Consider the following 19,507-nt stretch of genomic DNA (forward strand, 5'->3'; position numbering starts at 1 on the left):
GCAGGTTCAGGATTTGAACTCACAGCAGTCAAGGGCCTGTGTTCAGAACCCCAGAGTGAGTGTGGCTGGGGCTTCCTGGGGTTTCCTTTCTTGCAGCCTTAGTCCCGTGGTGTGCTGCCGAGGGATAGGCTGAGGGCAACTGACTGAATCGAAACCTGCTATGCCTTGGCTGCTGATACTGTTCAAGATGCCACCCCTGCCACCAGGCCAAGCCCAGTGGGGGCCAAGGACAAAAGAGCAACCCTATCCTCTGCCCTCAGCCCAGCCCTGTTTTGAATGTCACTGCCCTTCTCCCAGCTTAACCCAGCACTGGTTTCAAGGTCTGATTTATTGGTGGTGAATACACAGGGGTGGGCCCAGGACAAGCAGCTTGGATTCTCCCCCTGCCGGCTGCCTGATCAGCAGAGGGGGCTCTGTGTGGCAGAGGAGCTAGGCTCCCAGTGCCCACTGTTCTTGCCACCCTCTGGGCTCCTGTCTCTCCTGCCAGTTAGGAAAGTCCAGGTGTGGAGGCTACAGGGATAGATCCAGGTGGCTCTGGGCTGGGCCCGCTTCTGTTCCCAGCAGGGAGGCGCCGTCGGCCTGGCTGGGCTGGTCTGAATCTGTTTCGCTTTCTCCCCTCCTGCCCAGCTTGGTTCACCAGTGCCGGATCCAGGTTCAAATGACAGGGAATTGGGTTTTTACAACTGTGTGGCAAGTGGTGTCCATGGTCCTGGGCAGCTGTATCCCAGGCTGGGTTAAAGGTTCTGTGGAGTGGGGTGGAGACCCCCCCAAGATGTTCCAAGCCAGTGGCCCTGCTGGCAGCAGGCCTCTTGAGAGGGAGGCAGGAAGGGCAGGCGCAGAGAACAGGCTTCATCCTGGGTCCAGTGCAGGACTGGCTCCCAGGGTGACTTCACGCCTGCGCTCCTGGCTGGTGGCTGCTCAGTCTCCTGCTGGGCGAGTGCGGGGGACCCGGGGCTATGCCATGCTGCTGGTGGAGCAGGGGGTGCTCTGGGTGCTCCCGATGCTGTGGTTGGTGCTGCTGCTCTCTGAGGAGGCGGGGGCAGCCACCGCCACCACGGGCTCCCGCTTGCGGGGGGGACCTGGGAGCAGGGGCAGGGGCGGAGGTCAGGGTCCTGGCCAGGGTTCCCCAATCTCTCAGAGGTTTCACTGGGCTCCCCCGGGTGGGTGGACGGGTCCGGCATGCTCACTGCGGGGGCCTGGGGTACTCACGCGTGTGCGAGTAGATGTACCAGAGCGCGGCGGTGAGCAGGGCCCCGATGAGGAAGGCACCAAAGGTGATGCCCAGCACGGCGGGCAGGAGGAGGCCTTTGCTTGTGCAACCTAGAGAGGGCCGGTGCCATCAGCACTGCTGCCTCTGACCCACCCCCTACCCTGTTATACTGGCCCGTGTGGGCTTTGGTGCCAGCCCTGCTCAGCCATGGACCCTCAACTTCTCTGAACCTTAGTCTCCTCTTGTAGCAAATGGGCTCATCATAGCCGGGCCTGGCATTGAGCCACGGTTGCTATGACCGTCCACCTAGAGGGCCCAGCCAGGCCTTGTGGGTCGTGCCTCTGCCCCTCAAGGCTGATAGAGATGCGTTTTCAGGGAGAATGGATGCGGTAATGTGAGGAAACAGGCTCAGGAGTGCAGACCCTTCCTCATCTGCTGTGTGACCTTAGGTCAGCCCTGCTCCTCTCTGAGGTCTTTTTAGCAGGCAGAGCGAGGGCTAGAGCGGCCCCCAGCGCCCTGCAGCTCTGCTGTTGGACTGTTCCAAACCTCATTCCCTCCACATTCCTGACTCCTGTGTGACTGCGGGCCAGGTGGCCTTCCCTTCAGCCTCTGAGGTCCCATCTGTGTCATGGGGTTATTAGCCCTGCCTTCTTGGTCCTGGGCTGGGACTGGAGGCACCATCCTGGCGTGGATGGGGTGGCAAAGAGATAGATACCCCCATCCCTCACCCCTGCTTTTGCCCCCAGTGTCAGGGACTCTTCTCCCTGGTGTGGGCCTGGGCCTGTGGGGAACTGACGGAGAAGCGACAGCGGGCATCCTGCAGGGAGGGGCCTCAAGGAAGGCAAGGCCAGCACCCCCACCCCAAAGGGCCTCTGTCCCACCCAGGAGGCTCCAATCTCCCAGCAAGGTCAACCAGTAACCATGGGGATGGAGCGGAGCTGTGAGTAGGGGCAGAGACCTAGACTCCCACCCCACAGGGCAGTCCTGAGCAAGGGCTCTCCATCTGCAAAGTGCAGCTCTGGCCCCTGCTCTAGGCTGCTAGGGCGCTGGGAAGCCCTCCTCCTTCCCCTTCTGGGCCACTTTCTCTGGGGTCCCCCTGCCATGTGCTATGTGCCCAGGCCGTTTCTCGGGGCTGCCCGCTGTGCCTTACTTTGACCTCAGCCGCTAGGACAAACTTGAGATACCCGGAGGAAGCTCACCAGACAAGTCAGGGCTGATGTTTAAGCGCGTGAAGACAGTGCTGCGGAATTCCTGGAGTGGGGAGAGAGCAGCATGTGGCACGGCCTTCGGGAGGCAGCTTCCAGCTTACCCCAGCCCACCCTAGAGCCTCAGCTTTGAATCCCGTCTCCATCGCTTCCTAGCTGGATGCCTTTGGGCGAGTCCTGAAAGATCTGTGCTGTGAGAGGGGACCTAGTGGATGATCCTTGGCTGCTGCCAGAACGTTTCCTTTGAGTTCCTGGAGGTCCTGATGCCCAGGAGCACTGTGGGAGCACTACGAATCCCTCACCCTTGTGAATGCTTTGGAGCTACAAGCCAGGTCAGCCCAGGGAGGAGGCTCCCACAGTGAGGAGCCTCTCCTTCCTCACTGTGGCTGGAGGGAGAGGCCCACTTAGGGGAGGCTTAAAGGCCTCCCTAGCTTCATGTGACCAGGTAAGTTTGTAATCCTGGAGGCCTGTCTGTGCAAGGGCCTGGGGGTGACTCTGGGGGCATCCAGGACAGACTGCTTGAGAGTGGGGCTCAACAGATGGTGAAGTGTTGTGACTGGCAAATACAGAAAGCCAGGAGTGTGTGTCCTTTGTCCCACGTCTCTTCCCTAAGGTCTCCTGTTCTTTGAAATGATGCTGGTGATCATAGTACATGGATGTGAGGGTGGCTGAATTCCTGGGTGGGACGGTGGGACGGTGGGAAGATGGGTGGGTGCCCGGGCAGGACAGTGGCAAGATGGGTGGGTGCCCGGGCGGGGCAGTGGGAAGATGCGTGCGTGCCAGGGTGGGATGGTGGCAAGATGCGTGGATCCATGGATAGGGTGGCAGGTGGGTGGGAGGGTGGATGGATGGACAGATGGAAGAATAAGTGGAAGGATAGTTGGACAGTCGCAGCTGCATAGCTTACCGGTACCCAAGACACAGCAATCCCACCAGAGAGCTCTAAGGTGGCAGAAAGTGCCACTGGCAGCCAGACTGCTAGTCCATGTGCCTGACTAAAGCTCTGCCCCTCACCAGCTGGCCTCGTATCCCCATGGGCTGCCATGTCCCTACCTGCAAACCACAGTCCTGGCAGCTCCCACTTGAAGCTGGGCCCAGCCCAGGCCCCACTCACCTGGGACCCGGTCTTGGGACGCAGGGCTACAGTGCAGCGGAGGGTGCCGGCTTTGGGTATGGGTGCTGTGTAGACGTGGAAGAGGAAGCTGAAGCGTGGGTCACCCTCAGGGCTTGGGGACAGCAGGTTTACACAGCTGCTCTTGGCTACCCGGCCCTGGATGAGTTCCATGGTTCCTCCTTCAGGCCCCAAGTCCAGGTGGCAGCTGTCTAGCTCGAGTAGGAGCTCGGGGATCGGTGGGGACATTTTCACCTGCACGGATAGGTAGGGCCATGTGCCATGGGCAGTGGCTCTTAACCCCACCCCACCTGCTGCCTTGAAATCTCAGCTAGAAGGAAGAGTTCCCACTCGAGTCCTCACGGTGGAAGGAAAGGCATGGGCCTTCCTGGGACAGAGGAGGAGGACAGGACGACATCCTTGTCAGTGTCCTTTAGCAATACCTTCTCTGTCTCTCCCTTTCCAATGCACCCAGGATGTCTCCCTCCTGACTGGGATTCTCATCTCTGGAGTCATGGGGGAAGAAAGGCAGAGAGGAAGTTCTGGAGCTGGGAGGCCTGAGGGGTGACAGGCTTGCCAGGTACCTGCACAAAGCCCTGCTGCCCCAGCTCGATGGTGCTGGAGGCCTGGAGGAAACGCGAGCTGAGGTAGAGGCCCAACTGGAAAGAGAGGCTGTCCATGTTGAGGCAGTACACCTTTTTCTGGGGGAGGACAGAAGGGAGATTCCGTCAGTCCAGCAACACCAACCAGGAGGGTGAGGGATGTAAGGAGGAATGGAGGTCATGGCCCTGTGGAGTTGCCTGACTCTCTTCCTCATTTTTTTTTAAACAAAACAAAACTAAACTAATGTTTGGCTGGGCGTGCTGGCTCACACCTATAATCCCAGCACTTTTGGAAGCCGAGGTGGGCGGATCACAAGGTCAAGAGATCGAGATCATCCTGGCCAATATAGTGAAACCCCATCTCTACTAAAAATACAAAAATTAGCTGGGCGTGGTGGCACGTGCCTGTAGTCTCAGCTACTCAGGAGAATCGGTTGAACCCGGGAGGCGGAGATTACAGTGAGCCAAGATCATGTCACTGCACTCCAGCCTGGCGACAGAGCAAGACTCCGTCTCAAAAACATTTTTTAAAAATCTAATATTTAGCGGCCAGGCGCGGTGGCTCAAGCCTGTAATCCCAGCACTTTGGGAGGCCGAGGCGGGTGGATCACGAGGTCAAGACATCAAGACCATCCTGGTCAACATGGTGAAACCCCGTCTCTACTAAAAATACAAAACATTAGCTGGGCATGGTGGCGCGTGCCTGTAATCCCGGCGACTCAGGAGGCTGAGACAGGAGAATTGCCTGAACCCGGGAGGCGGAGGTTGCGGTGAGCCGAGATCGCGCCATTGCACTCCAGCCTGGGTAACAAGAGTGAAACTCCTTCTCAAAAAAAAAAAAAAATCTAATATTTATCAAGGAGGCATCAGGTGCCAGGCTGTTTGAAGAGCTTCCACGTGGCATCCCACTGTCTGCCCTGTGGCGCAGAGTCCTTTCTTAGGCCACCTTTGGGTCCACAAAACTAAAGTGACTTGCCCAAGGCCACACAGTCAATATGTGCTAAGCCCTCTGACTTGAGAAGCTGAGAGCGTCACCCTCCACAGTCCTGCTCCCCTCATACAGAAGGGGAGACCGAGGCATGCCGGAGACATGGCTTACCAGGAGTTTCCCAGGCCTGCTCCCTCCCAAGCCAGGAAAAGGCCCCCCACCCAGCAGCAGCCCCCAGGTGGGTTAGCATGTGACCGTCCATCTCACCCGCTGTGGTGATGGGCTCGACAGGATATTGACCACCACCTGTGAAGACAAAGCCAAGGAGCTGGTCAGAGCCAGAAGGGACCCCAGAGGGTATCCCACCCAACACGCCCATTTTGCGGATGGGGAGACTGAGCCAACCAATGGCCAAACTTGTCTTGTGGGCCGAGCCCCTGCACCCTGCTCTCCCAAACACCCCTCAGCCTGGGTGATCAAGGAGGCACCAGAGGCAGGCACCAACCAGCCTGGTCCTGCTGCCTTTCTGGCCCCAGCTCTTACCTCATTGCTGATCATATTTGCTGTCACGACCGTGCCACAGCTGGAGTAAGCGCTGCGCAAGACAAACTGGTCACCGCTGTCCTTGGCCTGACAGCTGGAGTCCCCTAAGGTCAGGCCCGTGATGGTGCACCTCAAAGCCTGGGTTGGGAGAGGGCACCATCAGAAGGCACCGGGGTCTCTGTGGCCTGTCTGTCACTCCCCAGCACCGAGGACTGACCACAACCCAGGGGTCCCAGGCCACAGCCATTTCCCTGCCCTGCTTCCTCTTCACTTTTGTCAGATGTTGTCATCCTACACCACTTAAGACTTCTTCTTTTGTTTTTGAGATGGAGTCTGACTCTTGTTGCCCAGGCTGGAGTGCAGTGGCTCCATCTTGGCTTACTGCAGCCTCTGCCTCCTGGGTTCAAGTAATTCTCCTTGCCTCAGCCTCCCAAGTAGCTGGGATTACAGGTGCCCACCACCATGCCTGGCTAATTCTTGTATTTTTAATAGAGATGGGGTTTCACCATGCTGGCTGGGCTGGTCTTGAACTCCTGACCTTAGGCAACCCACCTGCCTTGCCCTCTGAAAGTGCTAGGATTACAGGCATAAGCCACCATGCCCAGCCCACTTAAGACTTCTTGAACTTGCTCACTTTTGCACTAAGCCTTGTCCTAAGCAATAATAGCTGTGGGATCATGAATTCTCTTCTTATATCTAACAAAATAAACACAGAACTATTAAAATATTCCTTCAAGTTGCACATATAATCATCATTCACAGCCCCAGAGGCATGAAAACCCTACAAGCATAATCCAGTCTCACGCCTGGGGTGGGCAAAGCATTCCTATCAAGATCCAGATAGTAAATACTGTCATGCACTACAGAACAAGTTTTGGTCAGCAACGGACTGCATATACGATGGTGGTCTCTGGTTCCATGAACTTATAACGCAGCTGAAAGTTTTCTATTGCCTAGTGTTTGTGGTGATGCTGGTGTAAGCGAACTTATTGTACTGCTGGTCATGTAAAAGTCTAGCACAGGCCAGGCGCAGTGGCTCATGTCTGTAATCCCAGCACTTTGGGAGGCAAAGGCGGGTGGATCACATGAGGTCAGAAGTTCGAGACCTGCCTGGCCAACACGGTAAAACCCCAACTCTACTAAAATTATAAAAATTAGCCAGGTGTGGTGGCACACACCTGTGGTCCCAGCTACTTGGGAGGCTGAGGCACGAGAATTGCTTGAACCCGGGAGGCGGAGGCTGCAGTGAGCTGAGATTCCATCACTGCACTCCACCCTGGGTGACACAGCGAGACTCTGTCTCTAAAAAAGAAAAAGAAGGCTGGACGCAGTGGCTTATGCTCGTAATCCCAGCGCTTTGTGAGGCTGAGGTAGGCAGATCACCTGAGGTTAGGAGTTCAAGACCAGCCTGGCAAATATGGTGAAACCACCTTTCTACTAAAAATTCAAAAAAGTAGTTGGGCATGATGGTGATGCCTGTAATCCCAACTACTCGGGAGGCTGAGGCAGGAGAATCACTTGAACCTGGGAGGTGGAGATTGCTGTGAGCCAAGATTGTGCCACTGTACTCCAGCCTGGGTGATGACAGAGTGACACTCCATCAAAAAAAAAAAAAAAAAAAAAAACACTGTAGCCAAATTGAAAGAACTACAGCAAATTAGGGGACATGGCAGCGAAAGGACCAACCTTTTTTTCTTTATTAAAACTTAAAAAATCATCAAGAAAAACACCAAGCCTCAATGATAAAGAGACTGAGGTTCTCATCACTCACATGGAGCCATGCCCACACTCACTACTACCTGGAGAGTTATAACTAAAACAAGGATGAAGCGCCATGTGCCACCTCCCACACTGGCAAAGGTTTTTCTTTTTTAAAATTCTGGAGAGAGAGAGAAGGTTGAGGTGCTCTCATAAATCAGCAGTGAAAATTCAAATCATCTTTGGAAAAGTGGGTTGGCAACACGTATCGAAACTTCATTCATTCTGATCCAGTAATTCTGCTCATGTGGAAATCTATCCTAAGAAAATAATCCTATATAAAGAAATGTTTCATACACAATGACATTTTTTGCATATTTATAATACAGAATTGGAAACAAATGTATAATAAGGGAAGAGGAGTTAATTATTGCATGTCAATATGATGGAATAATACGTGCTCATTAAACATGATATTAGGTACAGGTGTCAAAGCTCTAAAAATACATTAAATAGCAAGAGACAAGTGAACAGATCCTTTATGATTACATCAATAGAAGAAATACACAGATAAAACACTCCAGAAAAAAGTACACCAAAATGTTGGCAGCCATTGTCTTTGGGTGGGAAGGTTAACATTTTCTTTTCTAATTTTCACATATTTTTAAAAGCATATTTTTTTTTTTTTGAGGCAGAGTTACGCTCTTGTTACCCAGGCTGGAGTGCAATGGCGCGATCTCGGCTCACCGCAACCTCCGCCTCCTGGGTTCAGGCAATTCTCCTGCCTCAGCCTCCTGAGTAGCTGGGATTACAGGCACGTGCCACCATGCCCAGCTAATTTTTTGTAGTTTTAGTAGAGACAGGGTTTCACCGTGTTGACCAGGATGGTCTCGATGTCTTGACCTCGTGATCCACCCGCCTCGGCCTCCCAAAGTGCTGGGATTACAGGCTTGAGCCACCGCGCCCGGCCAAGCATATGTTTTTTGTTTGTTTGATTTGAGATGGAGTCTCGCTCTGTCACCCAGGTTGGAGTGCGGTGGCACGATCTCGGCTCACTGCAAACTCCCTCTTCCAGGTTCAAGGGATTCTCCTGCCTCAGCCTCCCAAGTAGCTGGGACTTCAGGCACATACCATCATGCCCGGCTAATTTTTTATGTTTTAGTAGAGACAGGGTTTTGCCATGTTGCCCAGGCTGGTCTCAAACTCCTGAGCTCTAGCAATCTGCCTGCCTCGGCCTTCCAAAGTGCTGGGATTACAGGTGCGACCCACCGTACCCAGCCAGCATGTGTTATTTTTATAACAAATACATTTGTTTGTTAACCAGCCATAATCACATTGTGTAGGGTTTTTTTTTTTTTTTTTTTTTTTGAAACAGAATCTCACTCTGTTGCTCAGGCTGGAGTGTGGTGGTGCGATCTTGGCTCACTGCAGCCTCTGCCTCTTGGGTTCAAGCGATTCTTGTGCCTCAGCCTCCCAAATAGCTAGGACTACACACATGTTCCAGTACGCCTGGCAAATTTTTGTATTTTAGTAAAGACAGGGTTTCATCATGTTGGCCAACCTGGTCTCGAACCCCTGACCTCAGGTGATCTGCCTGTCTCAGCCTCCTAAAGTGCTGGGATTACATGTGTAAGCCACTGCACCCAGCCTGTGTAGGTATTCTGCTAAGTGACTACCCAACTCAGGGATCATTTAGGATTAATAATGACTACCTAGTGCTGGCATTACTTACTGAGCACTTATGCACCACATCTGACTGTGCCACATGATTGGCTTGCCAGACCTCCTTTAATTCTCACCACGTGGCAGGTACCATTATCAATCCCATTGTACAAGTGGGGAAACTAAGGCTTGCCCCCCTACCTGGGTAAGGACCCCGAGAGTCCTGGGCTAGGACATCTAGAACCAGATGTCCATGTCATCCCAAGCCAGAGGGCCAGGAGTTCCCTTACCGCAACAAGCTGTTTCTTTAGTACCAGGGTCATGATGTCATCGGCACATGTTGTCTGGATCAGGGTCATGAGCAGCTCCGGGCTGCAAGTGTCCTTGGGAGGAGTGGTCTGGATTGGTGCGGGTGAGGTCTGCAGCCTACCACCTGTGGGGTAGCAGAGGCAGGCCAGGCAGATGGTCACTATGTGTGTGCGCTCACTGTGCGCCGGTACCAGGCGCTTCCATTTTTTTTTTTTTTTTTTTTTTTTGAGATGGAATTTCGCTCTGTTACCCAGGCTGGAGTACAGTGGCATGATCTCAGCTCACTGCAACCTCCGCCTCCCAGTTTCAAGTGATTCTCAGGCTCTTCTAGGATTAGCTACTCCCATTGTTGCCATGTGCAGATGAGAAAAATGAGGCTCAGAGAGGCTGATGCCCCTTGCCCAGGCTCACACAGAGGTGCTTCACCAACAGTGTGGCCACTAACCCAAAGGAGGGGAAGGGAAGGGAGGGGCTGGGGGAAGGTGCTCACCGCAGCTGGGGGCCCGAAGTGAGACAATGCGGGCCAGCGGTAGCTCCACGAAGGCTGCCACAACGCTGGCATTGAGCAGCCTGGCCTCCTTCAGCAGGCCTTGGGGTGTGTCTGGGAGGTCAAAGCCACGAATATTCTTCTCTGGAAAGATCTTGAAGGAATATTCTCCAGTGGTCTAATGGTGGGGAGAGAGGCGGAGCAGGGGGTCATGGACACAGCCTTGGTCCTACTGTGCCCCCACTCCTGCTGTGTCCTTTGCCCGACCCCTTCCCTCACCTACGGGCATAGGAGGTTTGCCCTTCAACTCAGCTCGGGGGTTCACCTCCCCAGGAAATTTCCCTGATCCCGAGGTTGGGAGTTTGGGTTTTGTGTCCCAGGAGCTGCGCGAAACTCACCCAGATCTGCATGTTGTGGTTGGCGTCAATGAGCCAGGACACGTAGGGGGGACCCTGCAGGATGAGGATGGCGTCGGGGTCCCCAGAGGCGCAGCTCAGTTCCACCTTTACCGTCACCGTCCGGGGCCTGTGGGGAGACAGACATGGATGGAACGCTGACGTGGACAGGCCAGGCGGGGAGTGAGGCCTGGCGTCGGGTGGGCGGTGGCTGTACTCTCACCTGGTCAGATCTGGGTCCATGCGATGGGATGGGACTGGGACTGGGGCCAGGCTTGCGCCCAAAGGGGAGGGGCCCGTAGGGGGCGGAGCCTAGAGTAGGAGAGGGCGGGCGGGGGGGCTGGGGCGGGGCCTCTCAGGGGTAGGGCCTAATGTCAGGGGCGGGGCGGGGCGGGGCGGGGCGGGGCGAGACCCTTACCCAGAGGAGTGGCTCGGCAGGACCCTCAGGATGTACGCCTCCTTGTAGCCGGCCACGCCTTCCAAGCGGCAGCCATGGACCAAGTGGGTACGCGGCTGCCACTCGAGCCTGCTGCCCATGTCCTGGCTGGCTTCCGGTAGGCAGAAGGACAGGGACCTCTGGGCTGCGGAGACACACGCACCTCAGTCCCTTCCCCGAGCAGCCCGGCATCTAACAGAGCCTCACCCTCACCCACAGCCAAAGATAGTGGTGGCGGAGCAGGCAGGAGGGTGCGCCCCAGTGGTGGAGAGGCATCGGAGGACCTAGGTTCTAACTTCCCTTCCACCACTTACCTGCCAAGTGATCCTGTGCAAGTCCCCGGGCCTCCGTTTCCTCATCTGTCAACACAGGGTTAATAGAAGTGATGAGCCCATGACACACGTTAGGGTGCAGTCCCAAAACAACCCCGCACATCACCCCATTTTAGTATTTCTTCTAGCATTTAGCAAGACCTGAAAGCATAGATTTATTTGTGTACATGTTTATTGTCACCTCCCTCGTCACAGTATCAGCTCCAGGAGGGCAGGGCCTGAGTCTGTCCCCACAGTGTCCCCAAGTGCCTAGCATAATAGGGCTTTGGCACGTAATAGATGCACAACAAATAACATGAAAATGCTGGATTTTTTTGGTCAAGGAACTGGCATTTCACATGTTTCAATCTGATGTTGGTGGAGGAGCCGTCGCTGTCTTAAGGCAGCACTGGTTTGTACGTGGTGCAAACCAAAGCACTGCACTCACTGTGTCCCCTCTTGCACTCTTGGGGCCCAAGTTTGAGGTGTGGGCCAGAGGAGCTCAGGTTCCTCCTGAGGAGTGTCATGAGCCCAGAGAGGTTGTTGGGGAAACTGACCTTGGCCCACTCGGAGGAGGATGCTCTGGGGGTCATTCAGCTTGGCAGCAGAGGTGACGGGGCTCCTTGCAGCTGCCCAGTCGAGGATCTGGGTCATGGTCGGGAGGGATGGCAGCTCTGTGGTATTGATTCCTGGGGGCCCTTGGAAGGTGACCAATTTGGGATTCTGGGGAGACACATGGGAGGATCAGAATGCTGTTCCTGGCTCTTTGTCCCCTCTACCCCATGTAGGAGATCAGGAGGTAATTTGTGGAGTCAGCCACTGGCTGAGAGAAGGAGGCCAGAGCTGAGAATGCTGTCTGACGGATCTGCAGTCAGCCCAGAGCCCCCTAGCAGTCAGATTGGCCCCTTCTCCCTTCCACAGTTGGGGGGACAGATGAACACACAGCCTTGTTCATCCACCTGTCCAAACATCACCCACCCCTCCAGAGCTGTTCTCATTCAACTCACATCTATGCCATCATGTAGTTCTGGCTCTCCCTATGCTCTGAGGGTCTGCGGGGGACAAAGTCTACCTTGCCCATCCTTACAGTACTTGACACATAGTAGGCACTGAGAAATCTTTGTCCAATTTTGTGCTGGACCCTGGGCCCATCACAGGATCCTGACATGCCAGCCTCACCCTGACACCCGGCACGTGGTGGGTGCTCCCTGCCTATGGGAAGAAAGGGAGAAAGAGAGGAAAGAAGAAAGGGATGGATGAATGAATAAATGAATTAAAGTCAGACAGCAGTGGTCCCTGCCCTGGGGGATATTACCACTCAGAAACTAGACATGCATCAAGTCATTTGAAGCAATAGAAGACAGATTTTTATTTAATAAGAAACAAACAAGCCAGGTAAATCTCCTGGTTGGATAGGGATGGGGAATCTGGGTGGATCTGGCATCTCACTGCCTACCCTGCCAGTGCCTCAAAAGAGATGGAGGTCGGGGGTGAGGAGGAAAGCAGACAGAGAAGACTTCCTGGAGGAGTGACTCTGGAGAGCTGAAGGATTCAGAGGAAGCTGTTGGCGCCACTGACTGAGCTCCTTTGTGTACAGCCTCCAAAGCCAAGGGCATTGAGCTGAATGAAGCAGCAGCAGCAGAAGGGCAGAGGGCTTCAGGCTGGATTTTTAAACATTTTTTTTGAGAAAGAGTCTTGTTCTGTCACCCAGGCTGGAGCACTCCAGCCTGGTGCAATGGCTCACTGCAACCTCTGCCTCAGCCTCCCAAGTAGCTGGGATTACAGATACCTGCCACCACATCTGGCTAATTTTTGTATTTTTGTATTTTTTTTTGTTTGTTTGAGACGGAGTCTTGCTTTGTCACCAGGCTGGAGTGCAGTGGCGTGATCTCAGCTCACTGCAACCTCCACCTCCTGGGTTCAAACGATTCTCCTGCCTCAGCCTTTTGAGTAGCTGGGATTACAGGTGCGCACGACCACGCCTGGCTAATTTTTGTATTTTTAGTAGAGATGGGGTTTCACCATCTTGGCCAGGCTGGTCTTGAACTCCTGACCTCATGATCTGCCTGCCTCAGCCTCCCAAAGTGATGGGATCACAGGCATGAGCCACTGCACCTGGCCTTTAAACATTTTTTTTTTTTAATTTTGAGACAGAGTTTTGCTCATTGCCCAGGAGTGCAATGGCACATTCTTGGCTCACCACAACCTCCGCCTCCTGGGTTGAAGCGATTCTCCTGTCTCAGCCTCCCAAGTAGCTGGGATTACAGGCATGTGCCACCACGTCCGGCTAATTTTTTGTATTTTTAGTAGAGACGGGGTTTCACCATGTTGGCCAGGATGGTCTCAATCTCTTGACCTTGTGATCCACCTGCCTTGGCCTCCCAAAGTGCTGGGATTACAGGCGTGAGCCACCACGCCCAGCCAACATTTTTTATTATTTTTTAGAGATGAGGGTTTCACTATGTTGCCCAGGCTGGTCTCTAACTCTTGGCTTTAAAGGACCCTCCTGGCCCCGGAGTGGTGGCTCATGCCTGTAATCCTAGCACTTTGGGAGGCCGATGTGGGTGGATCCCCTGAGGTCAGAAGCCGCGTGGCCCCAGGAGGAAGGTGACACAGCCAGGCCAGAGCCCGTGGCTGCTGCCACGACCTTCCCGCTGGCGAGCCGAGCCGTTTCATGTTCCCGCGCCACCCTGGGCTGCACCAGCTCAGATCCCAGCCCGGTGTGGGGAAAAGGGAGGAGCCATGGTGAGGCCACGCCCCCTCTGGGGCCTCAATTTCCCCTTCTGGGCACCGAGAGATGGACCTCAAGGAGTCAAACCCTCTTGTCCCTGGTAGTTGGATTTGGCCCTCTCCCTCCTAGGACCTTCGTATGCTGGCTTGGTCGTGTCTGTCTGTCTCTGTGCTGTCCCTGTTGCCAGTCTGGAAGTTTCTCCCCTGTCCCTCACGCCCAACTTCGCTCAAGCCTGCCTCCTTCCCACAATGGGCACGTTTCTTTCTATGCCTCTCTCCCCTTTGCTATCTTTGCTGTCTCCCGGGCTTTCCCCATCCCGCCCTCTGCTTTCTGCTGTAAACAACAGCTGCTCACATCTGGGGGCCACCTCTCAGACCTTCCACGTGGAGGAGGCAGTGCTGGCAGGCCACCCCACCTCCTCCAGCCCTGAACCCCTGGCAGTGGGTCCCAGCTCACTGACCTCCTCTCTCTGGTAGATGTATCTAACACTTTTTAAACTTGAGGTTTTTTAGTTGTTGTTGTTTTTAAAATTTTTCCCAAATCCACAGCTAAACTGAAAACTTGAGTTTTTAAAAATAATTTTTCTCCAAAGTAAGCCAAGTCAATTTAGAGCAACTCTTGCAAACTCAACAAAGTGTAAAGAGGAAAATAAATGTCTCTCCTGATCCCACTTCCCAGCCCTAACGACTGTTAACACATTATTAGGTTTTCTCCTGACCTTTTTCCTCTGTTTTTAAATATTTTCAAATATATGTCATGTAACTTTTTCAAAGACAATGAAAAGATTATCATATGAAATATTGCGTTAATTGTCCCACTGGACAGAGAGGTAAACTGAGGCTATGCAGAAGATCAGAGTTGGCCAGGGCTGCACATCAGCCTGACCCCCACCTCTGGGTCTAGACTTTTGATTGCAGTCCTGCTGCCCTCTGGGTTCTGTCAGAGACCATTGGATTCACCAGGCAGGACCCTGGTGAATAACGTCAGGATGAGAAGCAGGGCCGGGCTGCTGGGATGGGAGACCCCGGCCTACAGAGATGGACAGCAGGGACCTCCCATGGCCAGAGCCTCAGGCTGGGGTGGAGGGGATACTCACATAGGCCAAGTGCAGTGGGATTTCCAAGGCCTGGAGCTGCAGGAAGACATTACTGTTTACACTGAGGACCAGAAACACCTCTCGGGGCTGGGTGCCATTTTGCTTGGATGCCTGGAGAGTCAGCTCCAGCTGTGACAGGTCCTGGGGGGCAGAGGAGAGGCACACACAGACCATTCAGATTTGCATAGCTTGTGCCACCCAGATAGGCAGTGATGACTTTCGTGCTTCCACTCCACTCTCCTTGCCTGCTCTGTCCACCCTCGCCTCCCAGTACCCAGGGTAGTGCCTGGCCCTCAGGCCATCCTCAGGGAATTTACACTAAACGAATGAAGGAGGTAAGCCCAGCAAATCTGAAGAGAAAAAAAAAATTAGGCTGGGCATGTTGGCTCACGCCTATAATCCCAGCACATTGGGAGGCTGAGGCAGGCTGATCACTTAAGGTCAGGAGTTCGAGACCAGCCTGCCATGATGAAACCCTGTCTCTACTAAAAATACAAAAATTAGTCACGTGTGATGGCGGGCACCTGTAATCCCAGCTACTCAGGAGGCTAAGACACAAGAATCGCTTGAACCCAGGGAGCAAAGGTTGCACTCAGCTGAGATGGTGCCACTGCATTCTAGGCTGAGTGACAGAGTGAGACTCCATCTCAAAAAAAAAAAAAAAAAAAAAAAATTGGGATGAGCCCAAAATTCAAGGATCAAGATTTATTATTATTATTTTTAATTATTATTTTTTTTTTGAGATGGAGTCTTACTCTGTCGCCCAGGCTAAAATGCAGTAGCATGATCTTGGCTCACTGCAACCTCCACCTCTGGGTTCAAATGATTCTCCTGCCTCAGCTTCCTGAGTAGCTAGGATTACAGGCACATGCTACCATGCCCAGCCAATTTTTGTATTTTTAGTAGGCATGGGGTTTCACCATGTTGGTCAGGCTGGTCTTGAACTCCTGACCTCGTGATCCACCTGCCTCAGCCTCCCAAAGTGCTGGGATTACAGGCATAAGCCACCATGCCTGGCCAAGGTTTATTATTTTTACTGAGTACCTATTGTGTACTGGGCCTTAGGGAGTGTCCTATGGGTGGAGGCAGCGATCCCCACATTGTCCCCACCACCTTTCCTGCTGTCCCTGTGTGACAGCTCTGCTTCCAGGCTACATGAGACAGTCACAAGTGCTCTTCCAGTTTGCAATATTCCTGCTTGCCTTACCATTTCAAAGTATTAAAATGCTGGGGTGTTGTTTTTGGTATAATGCCATTATTTTGATAAAAGAATGTGAAATTGAAATCATTTGTCTTGAGACATACCCATGCATTAATTTTTTTTTTTTTTTAAGTCGGAGTCTCGCTGTGTTACCCAGGCTGAAGTGTAGTGGTGGGATCTTGGCTCACTGCAACCTCCACCTCCCGGGTTCAAACGATTCCCCTGTCTCAGCCTCCTGAGTAGCTGGGATTACAAGCATGCAACACCATGCCTAGCTACATTAAAATTTTTAATTGCTTAATGGTATATACATTTAGAATGTTTTTATAACAATTCCTACCTACCATGTAAATAGGGCCTATTAAGTCCTAGACTGTTCTAAGTGCTTTACACATTAACTCATTTAATCCTTGTAAGAACCTTAAGAGGTAAATACTCTTTTTTTTTTTTTTTTTCTTTTTCTCACACAGTGTCCCTCTTTGTGCACGCTAGAGTGCAGTGGTGCCATATTGGCTCACTGCAACCTCTGCCTCCTGGGTTCAAGCAATTCTCCTGCCTCACCCTCTCCAGTCCTGGGACTACAGGTGCCTGCTACCACACCCAGCTAATTTTTGTATTTTTCATAGAGACGAGGTTTCACCATATTGGCCAGGCTAGTCTCTAACTCCTGACCTTGTGATCCGCCCACCTTGGCCTCCCAAAGTGCTGGGATTACAAGTGTAAGCCACCACACCCAGCCTTCTTTGCTGGAGTACAGTGGTGCAATCATGGCTCACTGCAGCCCCAACCTCCTGCCTCAGCTTCCCAAAGTGCTGGAATTACAGGCATGTGCCACCATGCCTGGCTAGTTTTTATATTTTTAGTAGAGATGGGGCTTCACCATATTGGCCAGTCTCATCTCGAACTCCTAACCTCAAATGATCTTCCCATCTCTGCTTCCCAAAGTGCTGGAATTACAGGCATGAGCCATTCATTGTTCTTATTGTCACTTACAGATGAAGGAACCGAGGCCCTGAGGTGAAGTCATTTGCCCATGATGACACAGAAAGTCAGTCGGGCTGGGATTCCTATCCAGGCAGACCTGTGCTTTCACATTTTTCTACACATTTTTGTGTAGCATATCCACCCCAAGCACATTTTTCTACACCTTTTTCCCAAGAAGAAAAGAACACAGCAATCCACAAGGCAGTGTCTATTGAAAGAATGACCTCAGGACTTTCTGAACTCGTGGCATGTGAACAGGTGAGTGCTGAGAATAAGGCAGGTAAATGCCTCGGAAGCCCTGCCGCCAACTCACGAGGACGAAGACGAATGGAGTCTGCTGAAACCCAGACCCTCACTGCTCTCGTACAAAAGCTGCCAGTCTAAAAGATGACCCAAATGTGCTCTTCAAAGCTATGAACAAGGGGAAGGATATTTCAAGACGAAGACACCAGTGGAAAGTTTTGAGGTTTAACTTCTAATCATCTTGCCATTTTCTCAACTGACATCACAAAGCCAGGGACAGCGTTTCAACTGCTGGAAAAATCTGCCCAGAAATATTTCCATTACTCAGCAATGATACCATAATCACTCTTTGCTTTTAAGTTTGCTCTTTAAAACACAAAACAAATAACAGTTGTTTTTTTTTTTTTTTTTTTTGAGACGGAGATTTACTCTTGTTGCCCAGGCTGGAGTGCAGTGGCAGGATCTCGGCTCACGGCAACCTCTGCCTCCCTGGTTCAAGCGATTCTCCTCCCTCAGCCTCCCCAGTAGCTGGGATTACAGGTGCCCACCACCACGCCTGGCTAATTTTTTGCATTTTTAGTAGAGGTGGGGTTTCAGCATGTTGGCCAGGCTGGTCTCAAACCCCTGACCTCAGGTGATCCACCCACCTTGGCCTCCAAAAGTGATAGGATTATAGGCGTGAGCCACTGTGCCCAGCCAACAGTATTTCATTTTTAATGTGTCACAAATATTTTGTTTGTTTTTTTTTAGGCTAGCCAAGTGAAGCAGGAGAGTGAGAATGGGGACGGAACAAAGCAATCTGTAACTAGTTGGGATCAATTACTTGTAAATACCCATAAGTTTTTTCATTTTAGTGTGCTATTTAGGTTATTTTTAAATAATTATTTTATGCTAATTTATGAGATATGTTTAAATTTTTTTTTTTTTGAGATGGAGTCTCACTCTGTCACCCAGGTTAAAGTGCAGTGGCACGATTTCAGCTCACTGCAACTTCTGCCTCCCGGGTTCAACCAATTCTCCTGCCTCAGCCTCCCAAGTAGCTGGGACTACAGGAGCCTGCCACCATGCCCAGCTAATTTTTTGTATTTTTAGTAAAGAGGGGGTTTCACCATATTAGCCAGGATGGTCTCTATCTCCTGACATGATCTCCCGCCTTGGCCTCCTAAAGTGCTGGGATTACAGGCATGAGCCACCGCACCTGGCCTAAGATATGTTTCCAATTTATGTTTGTGTAAGTTCACATTTTGATTAATGTTTTCTAATGGGCTTATAGCTTTTGGTTTTCCAAATATATTGCGTGTGTGTGTGTGTGTATTTTTTTTTTTCTTTTGAGACAGGGTCTCCCTCTGTTGCCTAGGCTGGAGTGCAGTGGTGTGATTGCTCTCTGCAACCTCCCCAAGGCTCAAGTGACCTTCCTGCCTCAGCCTCCCAAGTAGCTGGGACTACAGGCATGCACCAGCATGCCTGGCTAATTTTTGTATTTTTTGTAGAGACAGGATTTTGCCATGTTGCCCAGGCTGGTGTTGAACCCCTGGACTCAAATGATCCACTCACCTTGGCCTCCCAAAGTGCTGGGATTACAGGCATGAACCACCATGCCTGGCAGTTTTAAAAAACATTATGCTTTCTAAAGACTTTAGAAGTTGAATAGTGGATTTAATACCATATTTTAATAAAATATGAAATACATATCTACATGTCAGAAGTGACATTTTGTTCCAGGGTTGTGATCACACACACACACACACACACACACACACACAAAAGGGAGAAGAGAAGAAAAAGGAACCAAAGTCAGGCTAGGTGGCTCATGCAAGTAATCCCAGCACTTTAGGAGGCAGAAAGATCACTTGAAGCCATGGGTGCGAGACCAGCCTAGGCAACATCGTGAGACCTTATCTCTAAAAACAAAAATAAAGTAGGATTGTGAGCATTCCTGGAAATTCATGGGAGCAACGCAATACCCTCCTTTGTGGTGTTGGGAAAGGGCCTGGCACAGCCGAGCTGCCAGCATTGCTGAGAACGAACCCACTCTGGCTCTCTACCCTGATGGTATGTGTACTTGAACAATCGAATATGGTTGCACACGTGTATATATTAAAATAGCTCAGCTGTACACTTTAAATGCCTGAATTTTATCTTAATAAAGCTGTTTTTAATAAAAGCAGCCAAATGTCATTGAATTATTGATACAGAATTCCTATAAAATAATTTCTCATGGTTCCACCTCCTGGGTGCCCAGGCCTGTGCTGAGCATGGGCGTGTGCTAGGAGGGAGGTGGCACGGATATTCTCCCATTTTACAGATGCAGCATAGAAGCTGCTGGGGGGTCAGACGCGGTGGCTCTCACCTGTA

General features: G+C 52.0%; 1 protein-coding gene and 1 pseudogene across 2 annotated transcripts in view; one reads left to right on the forward strand and one right to left on the reverse strand.

Annotated features, from left to right (window-relative positions):
• Positions 1-310: 310 nt before the first annotated feature.
• Positions 311-19,507, reverse strand: part of ENG (endoglin) — a 39,540-nt gene continuing 20,343 nt past the window's right edge. The window contains exons 3-16 of the mRNA XM_032257348.1: positions 14,725-14,865; positions 11,455-11,620; positions 10,901-10,945; positions 10,569-10,731; positions 10,154-10,280; positions 9,759-9,933; positions 9,250-9,392; positions 5,600-5,737; positions 5,324-5,362; positions 4,111-4,227; positions 3,530-3,781; positions 2,410-2,461; positions 1,210-1,320; positions 311-1,079 (exon numbers count right to left, since the gene is read on the reverse strand). Coding sequence (XP_032113239.1) covers positions 955-1,079; positions 1,210-1,320; positions 2,410-2,461; positions 3,530-3,781; positions 4,111-4,227; positions 5,324-5,362; positions 5,600-5,737; positions 9,250-9,392; positions 9,759-9,933; positions 10,154-10,280; positions 10,569-10,731; positions 10,901-10,945; positions 11,455-11,620; positions 14,725-14,865 — 1,794 coding nt within the window. The 3' untranslated portion in view covers positions 311-954. The remainder of the gene's footprint in view (positions 1,080-1,209; positions 1,321-2,409; positions 2,462-3,529; positions 3,782-4,110; positions 4,228-5,323; positions 5,363-5,599; positions 5,738-9,249; positions 9,393-9,758; positions 9,934-10,153; positions 10,281-10,568; positions 10,732-10,900; positions 10,946-11,454; positions 11,621-14,724; positions 14,866-19,507) is intronic.
• Positions 1,320-2,999, forward strand: LOC116535891 (annotated as a pseudogene). Its single transcript, XR_004262384.1, has one exon. The product of XR_004262384.1 is annotated as an uncharacterized LOC116535891 (transcript).

This window comes from Sapajus apella, unplaced genomic scaffold (assembly GCF_009761245.1).
Source record: "Sapajus apella isolate SASKATOON/1434 unplaced genomic scaffold, GSC_monkey_1.0 scaffold97, whole genome shotgun sequence".
Lineage (NCBI taxonomy): Eukaryota > Metazoa > Chordata > Mammalia > Primates > Cebidae > Sapajus > Sapajus apella.